The 19,529-nt window shown below is 40.9% G+C and overlaps 1 protein-coding gene across 7 annotated transcripts in view; it reads left to right on the plus strand.

Moving 5' to 3' along the window:
- LZTS2 (leucine zipper tumor suppressor 2) overlaps window positions 1-19,529 on the plus strand; it is a 156,222-nt gene that overhangs the window by 125,670 nt on the left and 11,023 nt on the right. For all 7 annotated transcript variants that reach the window (XM_073555783.1, XM_073555782.1, XM_073555781.1 and 4 more), the window contains one exon: window positions 17,064-17,585. In XM_073555783.1, the coding sequence (XP_073411884.1) occupies window positions 17,103-17,585 (483 nt within the window). In that variant the 5' untranslated portion in view covers window positions 17,064-17,102. The remainder of the gene's footprint in view (window positions 1-17,063; window positions 17,586-19,529) is intronic.

Genomic DNA, 19,529 nt, shown 5'->3' on the forward strand with positions numbered 1-19,529 from the left:
CATCCAGCTGGGTGTTGGGGAAGGGCTGGGGATGTTCTCTTGTTGCCTAAATCTTGTTTAGGAAGGAAACTGAGGGAGAATGGTGGCGCTGTAGGAAATGATAAAGCAGGAAGCACAAGGTGAGCATGACTGTAGCACGCAGTTATTTTTCTTCTATGACGCTTGGAAGGGTTGACTATTTTTGCGGGAAACATCACATGGCATGTTATTAATTTATAAATGATTTCCCCCGTCGGGTCCAAGGCTTTGTAGCCGCTAATCAGCTAATGGGAGTGCAGATGTCATCCTGAATGCTCGCTCAGCGCACCTGTAACAACACGTGTGAATGATATTCATTGTTCTGTACAACAGATGGAACAAAAAGGAGATGGAAATTAGGCATGATCTGACCTGTGACCAATTACTTGTACATCATAGAATATTTGGGGGGATTATATATTTATATTTTTTTTTCATCAGCTGTTAGCCGAAATAAAAAGTCTATAAAACGTTCACATAATGAATACCCTAGAACACTAGGCCTGATGATGTAGTATATGTACGTGTGCCTGTATGTTACTCCACAAATGTACAGTATTTGGTCAGTAGGATAATTTTGCAATTATTAGAGCAGAAGCGAAGCGTGGTAAAATCAGCGCCGTATTGGAAAATGCCTCCGTCTCCCAGAGGTAACCTATCCCAGAAGGTTCTGTGGGAACATAGCCAGCAGGGTACCACCATATGGGCAATGCGGGAATCCTCAAAATGTCACTTCGCATTATCCTCCAAAAGGTTCAGAGCTGGAAATGACAGGTGAAAAGCTGATGTAGTCCCATGCATTTACATTTATTAAAATAGTGTAGTAGATCTTAGCAAGCCTCTTTACTCATCTGTTTTAAAAATCTTAATATATATCAAGTAATAGGTGTAGGCTTTTGCTTACTACAAGTGTAACAGAGATTAAAAATCAATATTAATCTGGTGTCTACATTAGCCTTTCCCAGAAATGCTGAAGTTCGTTTTTGGAAGTAGCTACCTCCGTAACATGGTGAAAATGAAGACTGGAGATTGCTTCTGTTTTGTCGTCTTTCCTGTCTTCTTTGATGACTTTTATCAGGCCCCGTTCACACGGTCAGTATTTGGTCAGTTTTTTACATCAGTATTTGTAAGACAAAACCATGAGTGGAACAATCAGATGAAGAGTATAATAGAAACACGTCACCACTTCTGTATTTATCACCCGCTCCTGGTTTTGGCTTACAAATATTGATGTAAAATACTGACCAAATACTCAACGTGTGAACATGGCCTTATGGCAACTTTGTCGCCTCCTTTCTTTTTTTTTTTTTTCTCTTGAAGGAATGGGTAGGTCCCTTGTTTTCAGCCACTTCACGGCTTTTAAAACCTCAAGAGATTTAGGAGAATTAACGCAATTAAAAGAAGTAGAAAAGAGATGGAACATACTCACATAAAGTCGTTTTGACATTGTAGTGGCTATGTTCCTTGTTTTTGTGTGTTTCAAAGCCCTTTTTAAGGCAGGTTACATGTTGTGTACACTTACACTTTTAACCTAAGGCCGGGATCACACACAGCGAGATATGGCCGAGTCTCGCAGGTTAAAACCAAGCTCTGGCGCCGGCACTCCGGAGCGGAGCGTGCAGCCGCACAGCAATACATGGAGCTGCACGTAATTCGCGGTCATTCGCGCAACGTCATCGCGAATTACCGCGAGACGTCGCGATCCCGCGAGAACGTACGTCATCGCGGGCATTTTCGCAAAGGATTACTGGGAACGGCTGCGCGGGACGTCGGAAGGTAAGAATAACACCATTTTTTATTTATTTTTTTTTACATTTTATCTTTTACTACTGATGCTGCATAGGCGGCCTCAGTAGTAAAAAGTTGGTCACACTTGTCAAACACTATGGTTGACGAGTGTGACCAACCTGTCAATCAGTTCTCCAAGCGATGCTACAGATCACTTGGAAAACGCTAGCATTTTGCAAGCTAATTACGCTTGCAAAATGCTAGTTTTTCCGCGGGAATTTAAAATGCGATTTCCCGCGGAATTGAATTCCGGAATTCTCGCGGTAATTTCCGCAAGAGTTCCGGTACGTGTGAACTTAGCCTATGTGATCAATCATCAATGTGTAAAAAACAGTAGATTACCAACCAATATACCTGGAAATATAGGTCCGATAGACTTTGCAGAAGAGAGAACACAAAGGGTATCATCAGAAAATGACCTATTGTTTAAATCGGGTTTTTGTGTTAAATGTATTTTTTCACATAAGACTTTTCAGAAGTGTCATTACCATCACAGGCAGGATTACAAAAACAGGTAACACTCCTATACACAGGTGATATTACAGGATCCACCACTCTGAATAGGTGATGTCACAGCTATAATAATAATTTTTATATCTATAGCGCCAACATATTCAGCAGCACTTTCAGATAATTGTGCAAACAAAATAAGACATTATTGTGACACATAGTCCAACACCTACGGAGAGGTGTGAGGGCCCCTGCTCGCAAGCTTACAATCTATCAGGAAATTGGGGAGGAGAAAGACGAGACTAAACAAATGGGTTTTTTTTAGGGCACGCTTGTAACTGTGCATACTAAAACGAGCATTGACTAGATATAGTGTGAAGTAATGTCCATTATGGGTAAATATATATCCCCTCTAAAAGGATCTGTTAACCAAAATTTACCCCACTAAATCTACACATCATTTACTCTTTGGGGAGCGTTTAGGTGCCGATAAAGTCTTCCATAATCTAACTTGAAGGGGTTGTCCACTACCTTCAATATCTTAGAAATAATCCTATTGTGGTCCTAGAATTGAAAAAAATAAAAATAAAATGCATTCATCCCCCTTTAAACCCCTGCAATTCCTCAGTGCTGCGGCCCTTGTTCACTGCCAGTCTCCTTGCTTCCTCTTCCAGCAGATGATGTCAGTTGACCAGTGTAGCCGATCATTAGCTGCAGCGGTCATGGCCTATCCAAGCTTGAAGAGTGAGATATGAGAATGTTTGTTTCTTCCAGCTCAGACGACACATGACCACAGCTCAGATGTCATGACCCTTGCTGGCCTAGAAAGCTGTAGTGGTCACCAGGTGCCACCAGCCAGAAGAAAAAGTTAGGGGGCATGGGTTAGTAGTAAGAATGTTCTTTTTTTTTTAATAAATAAAAACCACCATGGATTCATTTTTCAAATAACAAAAAATGTAGGGAACACATCATAAATAATCATCTAAATGTATGTAGACTTTAAAATGAGACTCCTCGTAGAGCAGAATAAGAGTATTGTTGTAGCAACCTGAGAAAGACAGTCAACATTGTAGTTAAGTACTATGCCCTCCCTTGTTTGTTTTGCCCCAGGATCAGTGCCTCGCTTGTGTTATGCGACCTTGCCCCAGAGGTGAGAACAGAAGAGTAGAATGGCGGAGTTGCCCTTGGAGCAATCGGCAGGTGTTTGCTATCAAAAGTGTTGATGTAGGCTGTGTTATTTCTCAGCTCACTGTCATTGGCAGCAAAGGTTTTCATTAGCAGAAGGCAAGGCTTGGTGTCTCACAAATGTGAGCTAGTCACGCAAGGCTTCTTGAACTCCTGGCAACATTCAAAAAGAGAGTAACAAACGAAAGAAAAGGGGGGAAAAGAAATCCCTATTCAAAGCGGCCGTGAGGTCAAAGGAACCATGGAATCTGAAGACATGAAAGGAGAGAAGTTGGAGGGGGATTAGTGAGGGAATCCGATGGAAAAGTTAGACAGCGGCACAATGTTTAACAGAGAAGGCTAATGGCCAAGAAGAAGAGATGGATTTCGATAGAACTTTACAACCTGATATGTTCCAGCTTTCCAGGAAGTAGACACAGACGCTATCAAGATCGACCATATTCCCACTTATCTTGTTGAATTTGTGGTTTGTTTGTGGTTAACTATTGTCCTGGCCAGTTCTCTATAGAGAGGTCATGTCGGCCTATCGGTCATGAATTGTATCCGGCTAACAGTAGATACCTTAGGTCCCATCCAGATGTTTTGGGTTTTTTTTCACGTATGTGAAAAACGGACTGATTTTCAGAGTTTGATCATGTTTTTTTTCTCTGATGACAAAAACAAGTTTCTCCACCTTCACAATATCTATCACAGATGTCATCTGAGTGCTGTCCAATTAATTTTCTTTTCCCAGACCCATAAACTTTCATTGTCGAATTGATCCGACAGTTGGATCCATATCCAACAGGTCTCCACGATTTTGCACGGGCCACTCAGTCTGCAAAAAATCTCAGACGTGTGAACGGCCCCATAGACTGTCATATGTACGAGTGCTTTCCTTGAGCAAAGAAAACCTGATAGCACTTGTACATGAAAAACTGACGTGTGAATGAGCCCTTAGGCTTTGCAAGATGCATATGCACAGTACTAGTAGTGCTCTGAAGAGTGACAACTTCTACACATTAGACTTTGGTGACCTGAGATGGAGAACATGCGTCTACTTGCTCCTTTATGCTTTGAGGTACATAGCCAAGATGTCAGGTGACGGGAGTCAAAATGTAGTGGGAAGAATCAATTTACAAATGATATAGAACTATTTCTTACCTGCAGATATACAGGATATTAAAATGCAAATGCTTTGATAAACTTGCAGGATGCAGGATTGTGCTCAGTAACCTACAGACACTGTCAGGTTGGTGCCGTTATACCGATTAAAATTATATCGGTTGACGAAATCCGTCATGTGTTTGTTGTTTAATCGTTATTTTCAGTTTTGAGTTAATATGCCCCTGCGGCCTTTGGGCGGGTCTTCATGTGGTGCTTTAATTGCATATTCATCACTATGGCTTCTGACAGTTCTCTGATGCCTCTGTGACCTTCCCCCTAGTTTGCATAATGATTGGCTGGCACCTGCCTGCAGAAGCATTTTTTTTTTTTTTTTTCAGTATGTACAGATATTCATTGTGTAAACTAGGGGGCAGGTGACTGAGGGATCAGAGACCTGTCAGCAGTCTGCATTATGGATACCTAATCAGAGCACCACATGAAGACCCCCCCACAGGCTGCTCCGGAGCACGAGCAGATCATTAACTCAAAACTTAAAATAAAGACTAAACAACAACCACAAGACGGATTTCATCACCCAAGGTATCATTGTAATCAGTATAACGGCGCCGACCTCACACTGTCTGTAGGTTACTGAGCACAATCCTGCTGATAGGTTCCCTTTAAGAAGAATTATAGATAGGTCATCAATATGAGATCAGTGAGGGTCTTTTAACGCCCCTTTACATTTAGCGATGCACCAGCGATCCCGACCACCATATGAGCCGGTCAGGATCGCTGGTGCATCGCTAAATGGTCGCTAGTGATCTGCCAAACAGGCAGATCTCACTAGCAATGCAGCAGCGGTCGGCGGTTGCACTTACCTTTCAGACGCGACGAGGGTGTCCGTCTTCCGCCTGCGTCCATGGCTCGCTCGTCGGCGCCAGCAGGAAGCCGACGACGAGAAACGGACCAGGCCGATCTCGCGCGATCAGCGATAACCAACGGGGGAGCCGGTCGGAGGTAAGTATCACATGTAGCTAAAGCGTCACTGTTAAATATTAATAATCCGTTAATTTCTTATTAGACCCAGTTCTGTAGAATGCTTTAGCTTACATGACATAGGCTATTTTTAAGCTTGGCTCATGGTAGAAAGACAGCTCCATATATGTAGAGATCACGTGTTTCAAGAGACGTATATAATTCATGGCTAACTGTAGAGGGTGCTCTCTTCTTCCCTCACCATCATGAGAGACAGACGCAAGATGACATGACATAACAGCTGGCGATGTGAGAAGCCGAACTGAGACACAGCAGCCATTTGCTATTCAGGATCTCGGAGAGAAGAAGAATACATGTTGCTTTTGCCATGTGGGATCTCAGAACATGATCTAATGGACAATTTCTCTTTCACCTATTTTTATTCACCTGTTTTTCTGTAATAACCTTTCTTTGATGGAAGTAAGCAAATAAACCACTATATTTTTATCTGGTAACTAGTCCTGAGTATTTTACAGGATATGCATTATTTTACATTGGAGAGCCAGCCAGATCTGAATTTTTGTACTTTTTTGCGGATTTCCCTCAACTTGCACACACGGGGGATTGGACTTTGCTAACGTCAAATCATATGTGTAAGTTATCGGGAATTCCACTACTTACAAGAATCACATAGAACCTAGAAGTAAGAAGTACCAGATAGATTGAGAAGTACTACAAGTGCCAAAAGTACCAGACGTAAGCCAGACGTGTGAAGACAGGAACCCAGCGTTGTCCATCAAAGGAGCTGAGACATTTCAAGGTAAGATAAAATGGATGTCATTAATTGTCTTGCTAAGCAGAGTAAATTGAAATTTAAGTCTGTAGACAATTCTAATTCAGAAGTTTTATGGTTAAGTTTATATGCCGAGTGTGAACTCGAGAATCAGAGGTTAGATTCTAAGTTTTTCAATAGAGAAAGAGAGAGATTAAAAAATATTCTACAGATGGTAGATATATTTCATAGATCTGTGTCAGAGAAATCTAAAAATGATTGTGTAGAGAATAGTGATATTCCCGAGATTCACTGTAATGTGGAGAAACAGTTACAAGTAGCAGTCATTGAAGGTGACCTTGCAGACGTGGAACAAGATGGAGACGTAGGAGGAGACTTCAGAACTGACGTAGAGGACGTACAAGGGAAAGACGTACCACTAAAAATAGAAGACTCACAGGCCCAAATCCGAAGTAACGTGAGGAAGGATTTGATAAAAATATGCCAAATAATTCCTACTTATGACAACAAAATAGATGTTTGTAGAAACTCTGAGATCTTTGAAAGTTGTACTGATAACTTTGATTTATCTAACGAGGAGAAGAATCAGTTGTTCAAAATGTGGATCCCTGTAAATTTTGCTAGGAGATTGTCTTTAAAGTTATCTGGTGAGACACATGAGAATTTAACTGATAAGGACAGATTAAAAATTCTCATTTTTTGTTCATCAAATGAAAATCATCCAGATATTGATATTCTTCAAAAATTAAGGATTGGTCGGAAGGAATGTATTTTTACGTTCATGTCCATATATGAACGTTTGTACAAAATGCTGAGTGAGAATGTCAAAACACCGTCCCTCATAAGGAGTTTTGTAAGCAAATTTTGGTTTCTAAATCCTGCATCACGTGTTATTGCGTCACAAAAAGATTCTTTGTTTGAATGTGCGCAATTCCTTGATTTCGCCAGAAAACACGAGAATCGTGAGAGGAAAGTAAATTGTGCTAATTTTGGGAAGACAGGCAGAGTAAAATCTTATCAGAAGCCTGTATTAGCAAAGCCTTCTAAAATGAGATTTCCCCAAAATCAAATCTACGAAGAAAGAAAAAGAAAATCACATGTTTGTTATAAACCATATGGAATGATGCAAAAGAACACCGAAAAGACACAAATTGAATTAAGAAAAATGATGAGTTCTGATTTTCTTTCTGTAACAAAGATGGCCGAATTTAACAGACAGAAACAGGTGGTGAGTGACATCATGGCCTGTAAACTGAATACTCTGCTCCAAGAATCTATTAGCTTTAAAATGGCAAGAACCTTTCAGGATATTTTTTGCAGAGAAATAAGTATGGGTGTAGGAATTGGTTAGAAAAAGTAATATATATATTGTGTAACAGTGTTATACAATTAGTGAGTTATATGTAATTATTTTATAGAGTATAATCCTGTAGTTTTATGGTTTGTGGATATATACATAGTCATACAGTATATATAGAGTGTTTGTAGAAGTAGAAATAGTAGAACTGTATTTTTTAATGAAAATTAAAATCTACATCAGTAATAATATTTAGAATTATATGATATTAACCTTATTTTTTATGTTTCCTTAGAATTTTCATTTCAAAGCAGGACTTAATCGAGAAAAATTCTCTTCCAAGGATTTATGTCTTTATTTACACAGGAAGTTGCAATAATTGCATGATTTTATATATATATCTAACCCTTAAAAGGAAATAACCAATTGCTTTTTAAAATGTTCTGGGTGTGTGTTTTTTTTTACTGCATGGTTTGAATGACAACCACAGCAGGGGAATTTGAACCTTGTTCTAATAATACAAGTATACCAGTATACTATGTCCCTGTTCCTTAGGAAAAGAATTTTAAAGGGGGAATATTCAAAGAAATATTAAGAGACTAAATTGAAATAGTTTACAATGCATTGATAATTAGGATAATTTGGGTTAAAATACGTGTATTAAAGTTAATATGTGACACAGTCTGAGTGACAGTGACTGAGTGTATGAGCAGCTGCTGAGCGAGTAATGTGATACGTTTGTGAGACCTCAGGATCCTGAATGCATGAGAGAAAAAAAAAAAAAACCCCAAAGCTTTTATCTTTAGGAAATTAGAATATTAAGATACATAATGAAATATTATCTACACAACATATATTTCTGTATTTCTATAGTAATTATTTCTTGATTTAGTTAATTGTGGATAAGTGCAATCGCACAACAAAATAGAAAATAGTTTAGGAAGAAAATCTATTCTTTCCTTATCAGCTTTAGCTCTTTTAAACAGGCACCAGCACAGAGCCTGGTATTCACCAGCTGCATCTGGGAATAGTGGACCTTCCTTCTCTGTCCAAGTGTGTTACATTTAAATTAATTTTTCCAAAGGATAATTTTATGATATGGTTTAATTTTGATGGTTACACATCTTCAGACAAATAATGGTATAAGCAAGTATAAATTCACATAATTTATACATTAATTATTTTTAATTTTGGTTTTGATAAATGAATTATTTCATGAAACAATATTTTTTGGTATTAAGGGGGAAATATGTTTTTTATCTTGACTACATCATCACATTTGATTAATACTTCTTCTTCACACATTTTAATAGGAAAAAATATTAATAAGGTACAATGGCATAAGTATTGGGTATAATAACAAGTATTATAAAGAGTCATTTCTTTACACTAAGAGGAATTATATGCAAAGTTGCATGATTTGAATATTTTGGTAACACAAGTTTATGACAATTATGAAATAATCCAGATCATGGAAATATTAAGGGTATATGTTACTGAAGACATAACTACTCTGTATCAACATAAAGGCCTTATTCTTATTTTTATTTTTATTCTTATTTTTCATTATTTTTAATTCTTTCACCAATATTTAGTAAAGTAATATCTACTGAGAATATTGCTTCATTAAATATAGCAATTATATGGTTCTATTACTAAGGAAAATGTTTCACTTCTGAGTTATATGCAACAATTCTTTTATTCATTCATTCGCTCACTCATATATTCTTATTTTGGTTCATGGCTATACATTCCTACATATTATTAGTATAATAAATATATTCCTTATTAATAAAGATGAAAACACTGGTTACATAAAACACAGTGACACCTATGGGTTGAAAAAGGTAATTACACCTATGACATAAAAATGTTCTATCACATGAAAAAAATGGATAATAATGTATTATCACTTATTATTGGTTTATTATTTCAAATATTGAAATCCATATACAGTACAAATTCTGATAATAATTATATGGATATTACTGATTGCTATGGTACGCTGTGATATTATGGGATAGGGAAATTACCAGATTTGGTATAGAATAGGGAATGAAGACTTCAAGCAAGATACTGAAATTATGTTAATAAAGACTTTTCACATTTCTAAACTTCATTGATTTTTATCAGTTGCAAGAAGAAGAATGCCGCGATCCAGAAGTCCCAGAAGGTAACAAAGCTATGATTACTGAGTAATAGACTGTGTTAATTACAAATGCAGTATCCACCACTGACAGTCACAAGTGCAGTATCCACCACTGACAGTCACAAGTGCAGTATCCACCACCGACAGTCACAATTAAAGTGTCTAACCTGACAACCAGAGGACGATGATCCTATGATGCTGAGATGAACGGTGTTATCACGTTCTTATCAAGTTCCAGAGGTTTTCAATCACCTGAAAAGCTTCGATGAAAGCTGGTGAACAATGAAGGTAATTATCAGGAAGCTACAACCCTGACATATGTCCTGTGCATTAGGACAAGGACTGGTTATGGTGCTATGTTTAGCAAGGAAGAGTCATTTTAACCCTTGCTTTGCTGACCAAAGACGTCACACCTGTTCAAAGACCAGTACCGATGGAGGATTCCAGAATATCCAAGGCGAGCCAATGTAAGCCCAGGTTTTTAAAGATAACACTGCACAGATATTAAAGCTGCATAGACTTTGTTTTCGTATTAACATTTGAAATTATGGACTTTGATTTGATACACAACACATCTATATGCTATAAGAAAACTGTATTTTTAAAAGAACCAAGAAGAAGACAGAAGACATCAAAATGAAGACCAGATGACATCAGATGATGATGACTGGACCTGAGATGCTTCAATTTAGACTTAGGGAAGTATAATTATACATATTTTATATGAATATTGTTCACGGCTTACCATAACATGAATTCACATCAATTATGTCATTGAGTACTTATAACGGTAATCTAATATTATTATTATTATTATTATTATTATTATTATTATTGATATTAAATTATTTTGTCAAAGAAGAAGAAAAGAAGAAAGAAGATCTTGTTATATTTGAGGGTTCCAATTAATGTCTGTCTCCCTCAAAAGGGGGAATTGTTAAATATTAATAATCCGTTAATTTCTTATTAGACCCAGTTCTGTAGAATGCTTTAGCTTACATGACATAGGCTATTTTTAAGCTTGGCTCATGGTAGAAAGACAGCTCCATATATGTAGAGATCACGTGTTTCAAGAGACGTATATAATTCATGGCTAACTGTAGAGGGTGCTCTCTTCTTCCCTCACCATCATGAGAGACAGACGCAAGATGACATGACATAACAGCTGGCGATGTGAGAAGCCGAACTGAGACACAGCAGCCATTTGCTATTCAGGATCTCGGAGAGAAGAAGAATACATGTTGCTTTTGCCATGTGGGATCTCAGAACATGATCTAATGGACAATTTCTCTTTCACCTATTTTTATTCACCTGTTTTTCTGTAATAACCTTTCTTTGATGGAAGTAAGCAAATAAACCACTATATTTTTATCTGGTAACTAGTCCTGAGTATTTTACAGGATATGCATTATTTTACAGTCACCGATTTTGTTACGCAGCCACAATATTGCTAGCGATATCGCTATGTGTAAAGCCCCCTTTACTCCTGGCAGGTCCCTGATCAGCCAATATGGGCTCTAGCAGGGCTGAATGTAAGCAACGTATAGAACGGAACTATGCAGCTGATCGTTCGCTGCTGAGCACTGCATTTTCTCTCCCATTAAATTTCCCATCCTTCAATTCCCTCCGGTGATGAGCTGCCAACCAGACCGGTCTGGCAATGACTTTCTCCCCTCACGTGAATGGTGAAGTTGGGAGAGCGTACGTTCAGTGAAATTAGCGAAAGTCTGAAGAAGGGCATACCAGAGCCCGAAACGTTGCTTACATTGTGCCAGTGTTATCAGTAAAATTAATTGAAATTTTGGGATGTGCGCATGTGAATGGAAAAAGGGCCATCATTCACCCCTTGCTCTAAAATGCCCCACCAGACTTGTGTTTATACCGTGGCCGCTTTCTTTTAGCAACATCCATAGGATGTCCGGATAATGGACATTAATTTGGTTGTTTCTACTCCTGTTCAAAGCTGTTCACCATCAATGCTGGCAACCTAGGCTATGGAAGATCTTCCTATGCAGATATTAAACTCTGGAAATTTACCGGTTATGTAACCTATTATTATTTCTTTTTATATGGACCGTTTTAGAACTTGAATAAATCTTTCTTCTTTAGATAATTTTTCTGCTCAGTTATTTCCATTTACTTTGGCTCTTGCAGCAACTGCATAGTCTGGTAACTAGGATATTTCTGGAAATCCAATTTTCCTGTTTGGGTAAGAGATTTATAGAGGTGTCTGACTCTGACTGTTGATCTGCAGTTCACATTCCTTTATATGTATTGCAAGAGTGATAACATTTTTTGAGGTCCGATTTCTCGCTGCTAATGCTAAATATGGCTGGATGTCTATTTGTTACATGCAAGAGAGAATAAAAGTCAAAAAGCACCTACTGGTGTCATGAATCAGTGGAATGTCTACTATTTCAGATTTGACCAAGATACAGCTTGCAGGAAACGACTAAATACTAAATTTATAGCGTTGGACTGGCGGACTAATAGATTTTTTGAGTAGTAGACTATATTCTCACTATTACCGAGTTCAGTCTGTTGGCCAGGACCTTAGTAAAAATTGTATAATCTACATTTACCAGTGATATGGGCCGGTATGATTCACATTCAAGGGGGTCTTTCCCCTCTTTCTTAAGTATAATTATATTAGCCTCATAAAAGGAGTCAGGCATATATCCCCCCCCCCCCCCATATCCCCTGAAACACCTTTAAAAGAAGTGGCGCTAATATATCCCTATGTTTTCTGTACAGCTCAATAGGGAACCCATCCGGTCCAGGAGCCTTCCCGGAGGCCATATCCATCATAGCACCCTCTATTTCTTCTATAGTAATATCAGCGTCCTAAAGGGCCCGCTGAGCAGGGTCTAGTGTGGGGAATTCTATATCTGAAAAATAGCTCAGGCACTATAGAACATCATAACCGCTCCTTGAGGTATATAATGTTTTATAATAGTCATAGAAGCAGTGGAGTATATCCCCAGTTGAGGTCGCTATTGAGTTATCTGGTTTCTGAATTTGAAGTATTGTATTACATGTGTTGTGCTGATGCACCAAAAAGGCCAAAAATGTACTTGACTGTTTCCCCAGCTCAAAATAGGACTGACGGGTAAAAAAAAAGGTTACGTTTAGATTTGGTGTCCATATATTGGGAATGTAACCTATGGGATGTCAACCATGCAACTCTATTCTCGTTAGTCTGGTTAGATATATAAGCTGCTTCTGAATCCTTCTAACACTGTTCCGTTTCATTATCTTCCTTTGAGGGCACTCGTTTAATATAGGGGATTGTAGACGATAGGCAACCCCTCAGGTACGCCTTAAGGGTATCCCAGAACAGGTTAATATTTCGGAGTTCAGGATGGGATGAGATGAAGCAGCTCAGTTGGTCTACAGTTCTCTCATTAGACTCTATCAGCTTCAGCCAGAATGGGTTTAGTTTCCAGAATATAGTGTGGTTTGACCGGCCAAAACCAAGTTTGAGTATAATCGGACTGTGATCTGAAATTCCCCTATTACCGTGTTCCACGCCATTTACCCACATTGCTAGACTGCTGGAACCAAATATGTAGTCTATATGGGATAAAGTATGTTTAGTAGAGGAATGACAAGTATATTCCCTTACCATGGGGTAACGTATCCTCCACAGATCTAGCCAACCACTGCCTTCCATGAATAACGCTAGTTGAGACGGAGACAGAGAGGGGGCTCCCCCAGAAATTCCACTATCTAATCTAATTCTGTCAAGGCGAGTATCCATAACTAGATTAAAATCTCCCATACATATAACATGCGCATCCGGATAATTTAAAGCAAAACTCAGTGCCATTTGAAGATGAGATATTAGCTGGAGGAGGTTTATAGATAGACAGTATGACATATTTTGTAGAGTTTATCAATGCGTATACAAAATAAAACGACCTTTCGGGTCCCTTCGAGCTTCTCTGACCTCCCACCTAACATCTGTATGTATCAACAACGAAACCCTCCTTGAATAACTAGTATGAAACTTATGAAGGAACCATTGTACCCAAGGTTTCTGTATATGCCGAGTAGAATCTCTGGTTAAGTGCGTCTCAACCAGAGCCGCAATATGATGATAGCGCCTAATTTGGGAGAATACCTTAATTCTCTTGCGAGGGGACCTGAGACCCCTCACATTCCAGGTCATACATATAATATCAGACCCCATGTCTCCTCATCTAAATATGGTATACATTATCACATCGGTTGAATTTATAGGCATCACATAGAAATTTTTGACTGTTGCATCTACATAACAAACAACAAACAGGAAAAATACAAAAAAACAGAACAAAAGAAAGTTTAAAGGTAAAGGAGCAGAGTCCTTCGCTCCTGGCATGAGTTAGACGAGGGGATACCTTCACTGAATACAGTGTCCGGTATTGTTACATTGGATGCTAGTGGAGAGAGCTCCAATCATTAAGTTGGTCATGGTCCCAATTAACTGCAAGCGTATCAAGACTTCTTTTCACGAGGTCCCATATGGGACCGTAGCCACTCAGACGCCTCCGCGGATCCGTAAAGAATATGGAAGAGCCCTCATCAACAACCCGGAGCCGGGCCGGATAGATCATGGAATACAGGACATTCTTTTCTCTGAGCTGCTTCTTGACCTCTATGAATTATGCCCTTTGCTTCTGGAGTTCCATAGAAAAATCAGGAAATATTGAAATTGTGGCATTGTTGAACTTGATGGGACTTTTTTGTCGTGCCAAGCGTAATATAGCATCTATATCTGTGCAGTTGAGGAGTTGCGCCACAAGGGGTCTGGGTGGGCTGCCTGGGGGAAACGATTTTGTAGGGACCCTATGAGCCCTTTCCACAGAAAATGTAGGGGAAAATTCATCTCCCAGGGTGTCGTTGAGCCATTCTTCTAGAAATTGCTCAGGTCGCTGGCCCTCAGAGCATTCCGGCAAACCAGTGATTCGGATGTTATTTCTTCGAAGTCTATTTTCAAGATAGTCTGCCTTTTGTCTCCAAGCATTTACAGAGCCAACCACTTTTGTTAGCTTGGCCTCCATAGGTGCAAGATTGTCTTCTAAATGAGACACCCTTGATTCGACTTCAGTGATGTGCCCCCTCATGGCCTGCATGTCCTGCCGGAGACGTCCCACCTCTGAGTGTACCTCCTTTATTTTCCCGGTCAGGGATGTTCCAGTTAGGGATATGGCCTGCATTAATTGCTCGGATGCCTGTCTAAGAGTTAGGTCTTCCTGGTCGCCGCCTTCCTCAATGTCAGAAGTGCAACCTTTACGCTGATCTCCAGCCTTAGCCTGCAATGAACTGTTCCTGAGGACTATCAGACAGATCGATCCTGGCAAATTCTTTTAATTTGTCTGCCACCCCTGACTCTCTTGAGCGATTCATAGTTACCAGTAACGTAGTACGGCAAGTTTAGTGAATATATACAATTATAAAGTCCCCCTTCCTCCGATTCCAGAAGCAAAGCGCTGCCACAAAAGAATATAGGTACTTGTTTTAACTCAATAGTATGGGTGAAATGCTGATTATTGCGGCAGACTTAAGGTTATTGCCCAGGTCCTGTGCAGCAAGATGAGGTAATGTCTCACAGCGCCTGCAGAGGCAGCGGTAGGAGAACAGAGATCCCCTAAAATGGCAGTAGTGCACGGGCCAGCTATATTGTCAATGAGGGAGCGCGGGGCTCATTTTTCAGAGCTCTCACCGCGCCTCCCTCTTCTATACCTCCGAGATAAAGTCGCACTGCTCCAGCGGCTCCCCAGGGATTGAGATCCACAGCTCCATGCCTCCTTACTGTTGGAGCGCACAGTGTAAGATGGTCGCCGTCCCCTACAGGCCCGCCATCTCGCCGGTGTCTCCTCCAAGCCATACTCACTGGAGCCACGCACCGCACTCCCTCAGGTACCGGAGGTCTCCTGGGGTCTAGGGAATTACGCTGCCTGCAGTTAAAGATCGCTTAGGATTATTTCGCTCAGGATTTTTTCAGGATCCAGGGAGCGCTATCTGAGCGCATCCTCCTAGCTCCACAGCATCGCCACACCCCCCAGGTTTAGCTTTTTTTATTTACCTTGTTTAGTTTTTTATTAAACCTGTGGTAGTAACAAATAAAGAACACTGGCTTTTGTTCCAAAGGTACAATAATTCCTCCTCTTCCCATTTTTGTTGTTGGACAAGAGTTACCTGTCCAGAAGATGTGCCATAAATGTCTCTCGTGAGACGACCAGTTCTGCACTGAATGAATGGACTGTACACACTGTCACGATTGTCCGATCAGTCTGGCAGGCTGTCAGTCTAGGTGCAGGGGGAGTGATGACAGTGTGCTCATTGTATAGTGAGCGATGACTATAAAGGTACACTGCACCGCCCGAATTCCAAGAAGCACTTCCAGTAAGGCAGCCTTACACGACGTAAACAATTTTCCCCTGAGATTGTCACTATATCTGCTGGAAAATAACATTTTTGGAGGTGACCGGTTCCAATTGAAGGGGTTTTCTGCTATTGCAAATCTTTTGCCTGCCAGTTCAGTTTTTGTCTGCCAATGTAGATGGCACAAGCCACTGATCTCAGTGAATGGCTGCAGTGCTGTCGACATGGTGCAGCTGCTGCAGCCTATTCACAATCACCAGAGCAGTGCCAGAGACTCCGCGTTGGTCCCACGAAGGGTAAGTAAAGCATGAATTGATTTTTGCAATTAATTGAGCCAGCAGGTAAAAGTATTTGAAAAGGGGACAACCCCTAATAAGTATCATCTAACCCTTCATGTTCATGTTCCCTTCAGTGTTTGATGTCCATGTTCGACATTTATTTTGGAATTTTCACTTTCCTCTGCTAACGTAAGCCCAGAAAATACGTATGTCTTTTAGATAATGGTCTCTCATTTTCTGTTTGCTTTTTGATGAAAACCAGTTGTATTCTCACCAAAACAGAATAATAGAATTCGATGAGACACGTCCTAAAACACAGCTCTTCTACCGTAGTTTCTGACTGGTGCGCCAACCATATCCGCATGAATCCAAGCCTGGGTGTGTAATGGCAGCCAGTTATGTTTTACCCTGAAATGTCGTGGCTACATTTGATTGACGGGTCTCTCCCCTGTGTGTAATAAGAGCAACATCATTTCTGTGCTTTGATCTGTGTCGTGGAAAGTGGAAAAATAACACCAGGCCGAAAGAATGTAAGGAGAGCTGGTGTCCAGCCGTGTGAAACGAAGCTTAGTGGTTATCTATTCGATACTTCTTTCAGACTGTGAATACTTTGAAATGAGAAGTAGGAAAAAAAAATTAACTTTTTTTTCTGTTGTCTCCTTTTTTTTTCAGGTTGCTTATGTAGACCTACGTCTTCCAAATACGCCCGCAATGGCTGTAGTGCAGACTCTTCCCCTGTCCATTGACCAGAACCCTGAAGTTGATATTTCCCAAGACCAGCCAAGCTCAAGGTCACCAGACTCTGAGAGCACTATGGGAAGTGTAAGCAGTCTTATTTCTGGAAGACCTTACCATGACAAGCAATGCAAGGCGTCTGAATTTAGTAACAAGTGCCGTAAACCTGCCAGCATGCCAAACTTTTTTAAACAGCAGGAAGGACTCCTAAAAAGTAACCATAACTCCCAAGAACCACTTTTTAATGGACTTCCTACAAAGAAAACTTGTGCTGCTACCTCTGGGAGTAATGGGAATTATAACTATGTCAACGAGGACTTTAAGGAGGAGTGGCATGAAGTCAGAGCTCCCAATAGTCCTTGCAGTGATGTGGATGATGTGCGGGAAGACAAGGCCCTCAATGGGAATATAAGAGGACCTCCGCCAAAACTTATTCCCGTATCTGGCAAACTAGAAAAGGTAATGTTTGATTCAGCTGCCTAAAGTAGTATAATTTGTAAGGAATCTTTTTGCCTTTGGTACCTTTTTATGATAGACCTATGAGTTACTATAAATCTAGATAATTCATGGCTAATTGTTAGGGCCTTGTCACACATAGCAACTCACCAGCGATCCCGACAACAATATCAACGTGTCAGGATCGCTGATGTGTCGCTACATGATCGCTGGTGAGCTGTCAAACAGGCAGCTTCACCACCGATCAGCACCAGCGATGCCGAGCGCGCGGCGTCGCTGTGTACTTTAGTTACCAGCGCGCTGATGCAGGGAGCTGGTAACTAAGGTACACATCGGGTTTCTGGGCGCTGCGCTCCCCTTAGAGACCCTGCGTTTACCCTAGTTACCAGCTCCTGCTCGCTGGTCGCTGGTCTCCCGCCTGTCACACGCAGTGATGCGTGCTGGCCAGCGGGAGATCAGCGACCCCAAAAATGTCCAGAGGTTTCCACAGCGATACCCGGCAGGGGGGCCGGTCGCTGATAGGTGTCACACACAGCGATCTCGCTGGTGAGATCACTGTTGCATCACAAAACTTGTGACTCAGCAGCGATCTCGCTATGTGTGACGGGGGCTTTAGGTTTCGCATGTGGATTTTTCTATCAAGGCTTCAAAATAGAACCAGAAGTGGAAAATTTGTAAATGCGAATCATCACTTTTCCACCAAATTATTTATCTTAACCTGTCTGTGCACTTTTGGCTATAAGTTTTTGATTCTGAGGCTGTGTGCACACGCTGCAGATTGTCCTGCGGATTTATCCGCGCAGATTTGTCAAAAACCGCAGGTAAATCCGCAGGTCAAAAGACCTGCGGTTTATCTGCAGTTTTTCTGCAGTTTAGCCTGCGGGTTTCCCCTGCGGTTTGACACCGCGGCGCTTAGTTACCCTCTGTTTACCTTGGATACCAGCTCCCAGCGTCTGCTTGCAGCGCTTGGAGCTCGCTGATTGTTGGTCTCCTGCTGTCACACGCAGCGATGCATGCTGGGCCAGCGGGAGACCAACGATCAAACAATGGCCCAGGACATTCCTGCACGATCAGCGATACCCGGGGGGGCGGTCGTATACCGGGGGTAGCCGAGACCCTGGAGAACAGGATTCGGGTTGGTTTTTACCGACCCCAGTGTTGCGATTACTATTATTCACGGAATAACGGCAACCGCAAAAAAGAAAAAAAGGTCAGATTTCTCTCTCATAGGAGAGAATTGGGGTCTTCGATGTCTCTGGACCCTCCTGCATCCCCCGGTCTTGTCATCCGGCCATCGGCGTATTCTTCCAGGAAGAAAATGGCAGGCGTATGCGCACTGCATCCGCCGAAATCTACCGGCTGGCAACAATAGATTTCTCTTATTGGTTCATTTTGTTCACTGTGATAGACCCTATCACAGTGATCAAAATAAAAAAAAAAGTTGTAAATCAAACCCCCCCTTTATCACCCTTTAGTTAGGTAAAAATAATAAAATTAAAAAAATTTATTTTATTTCCATTAGGGTTAGGGCTATGGTTATGGTTGGGGTTATGGTTAGGGTTATAGTTGGGATTATAGCTAAGGTTAGGGTTGGGCTAGGGATAGGGTTATGGTTATAGTTTGGGTTATAGCTAGGGTTGTGTTGGGGTTAGGCTTGTGGTGTTGGAGTTATGGTTAGGGTTAGGGTTGGGATTAGGCATAGGGGTGTGTTGGGCTCAGGGCTGTGTTAGGGTTGGGGTTAGAATTGAGGGGTTTCCACTGTTTAGGTACATCAAGGGGTCTGCAAACTCGACATGGCTCCCGCCATTGATTCCAGCCAATTTTGCGTTCAAAAAGTCAAACGGTGCTCCCTCATTTCTGAGCTCTGCCATGTGCCTAAACAGTGGCTTTCCTCCACTTACGAAGTATCTGCGTACTCAGGAGAAATTGCAGAACAAACTATGGTCC

Source organism: Dendrobates tinctorius, unplaced genomic scaffold, assembly GCF_039654945.1.
Source record: "Dendrobates tinctorius isolate UK_male_01 unplaced genomic scaffold, ASM3965494v1 ptg000230l, whole genome shotgun sequence".
Classification (NCBI taxonomy): domain Eukaryota; kingdom Metazoa; phylum Chordata; class Amphibia; order Anura; family Dendrobatidae; genus Dendrobates; species Dendrobates tinctorius.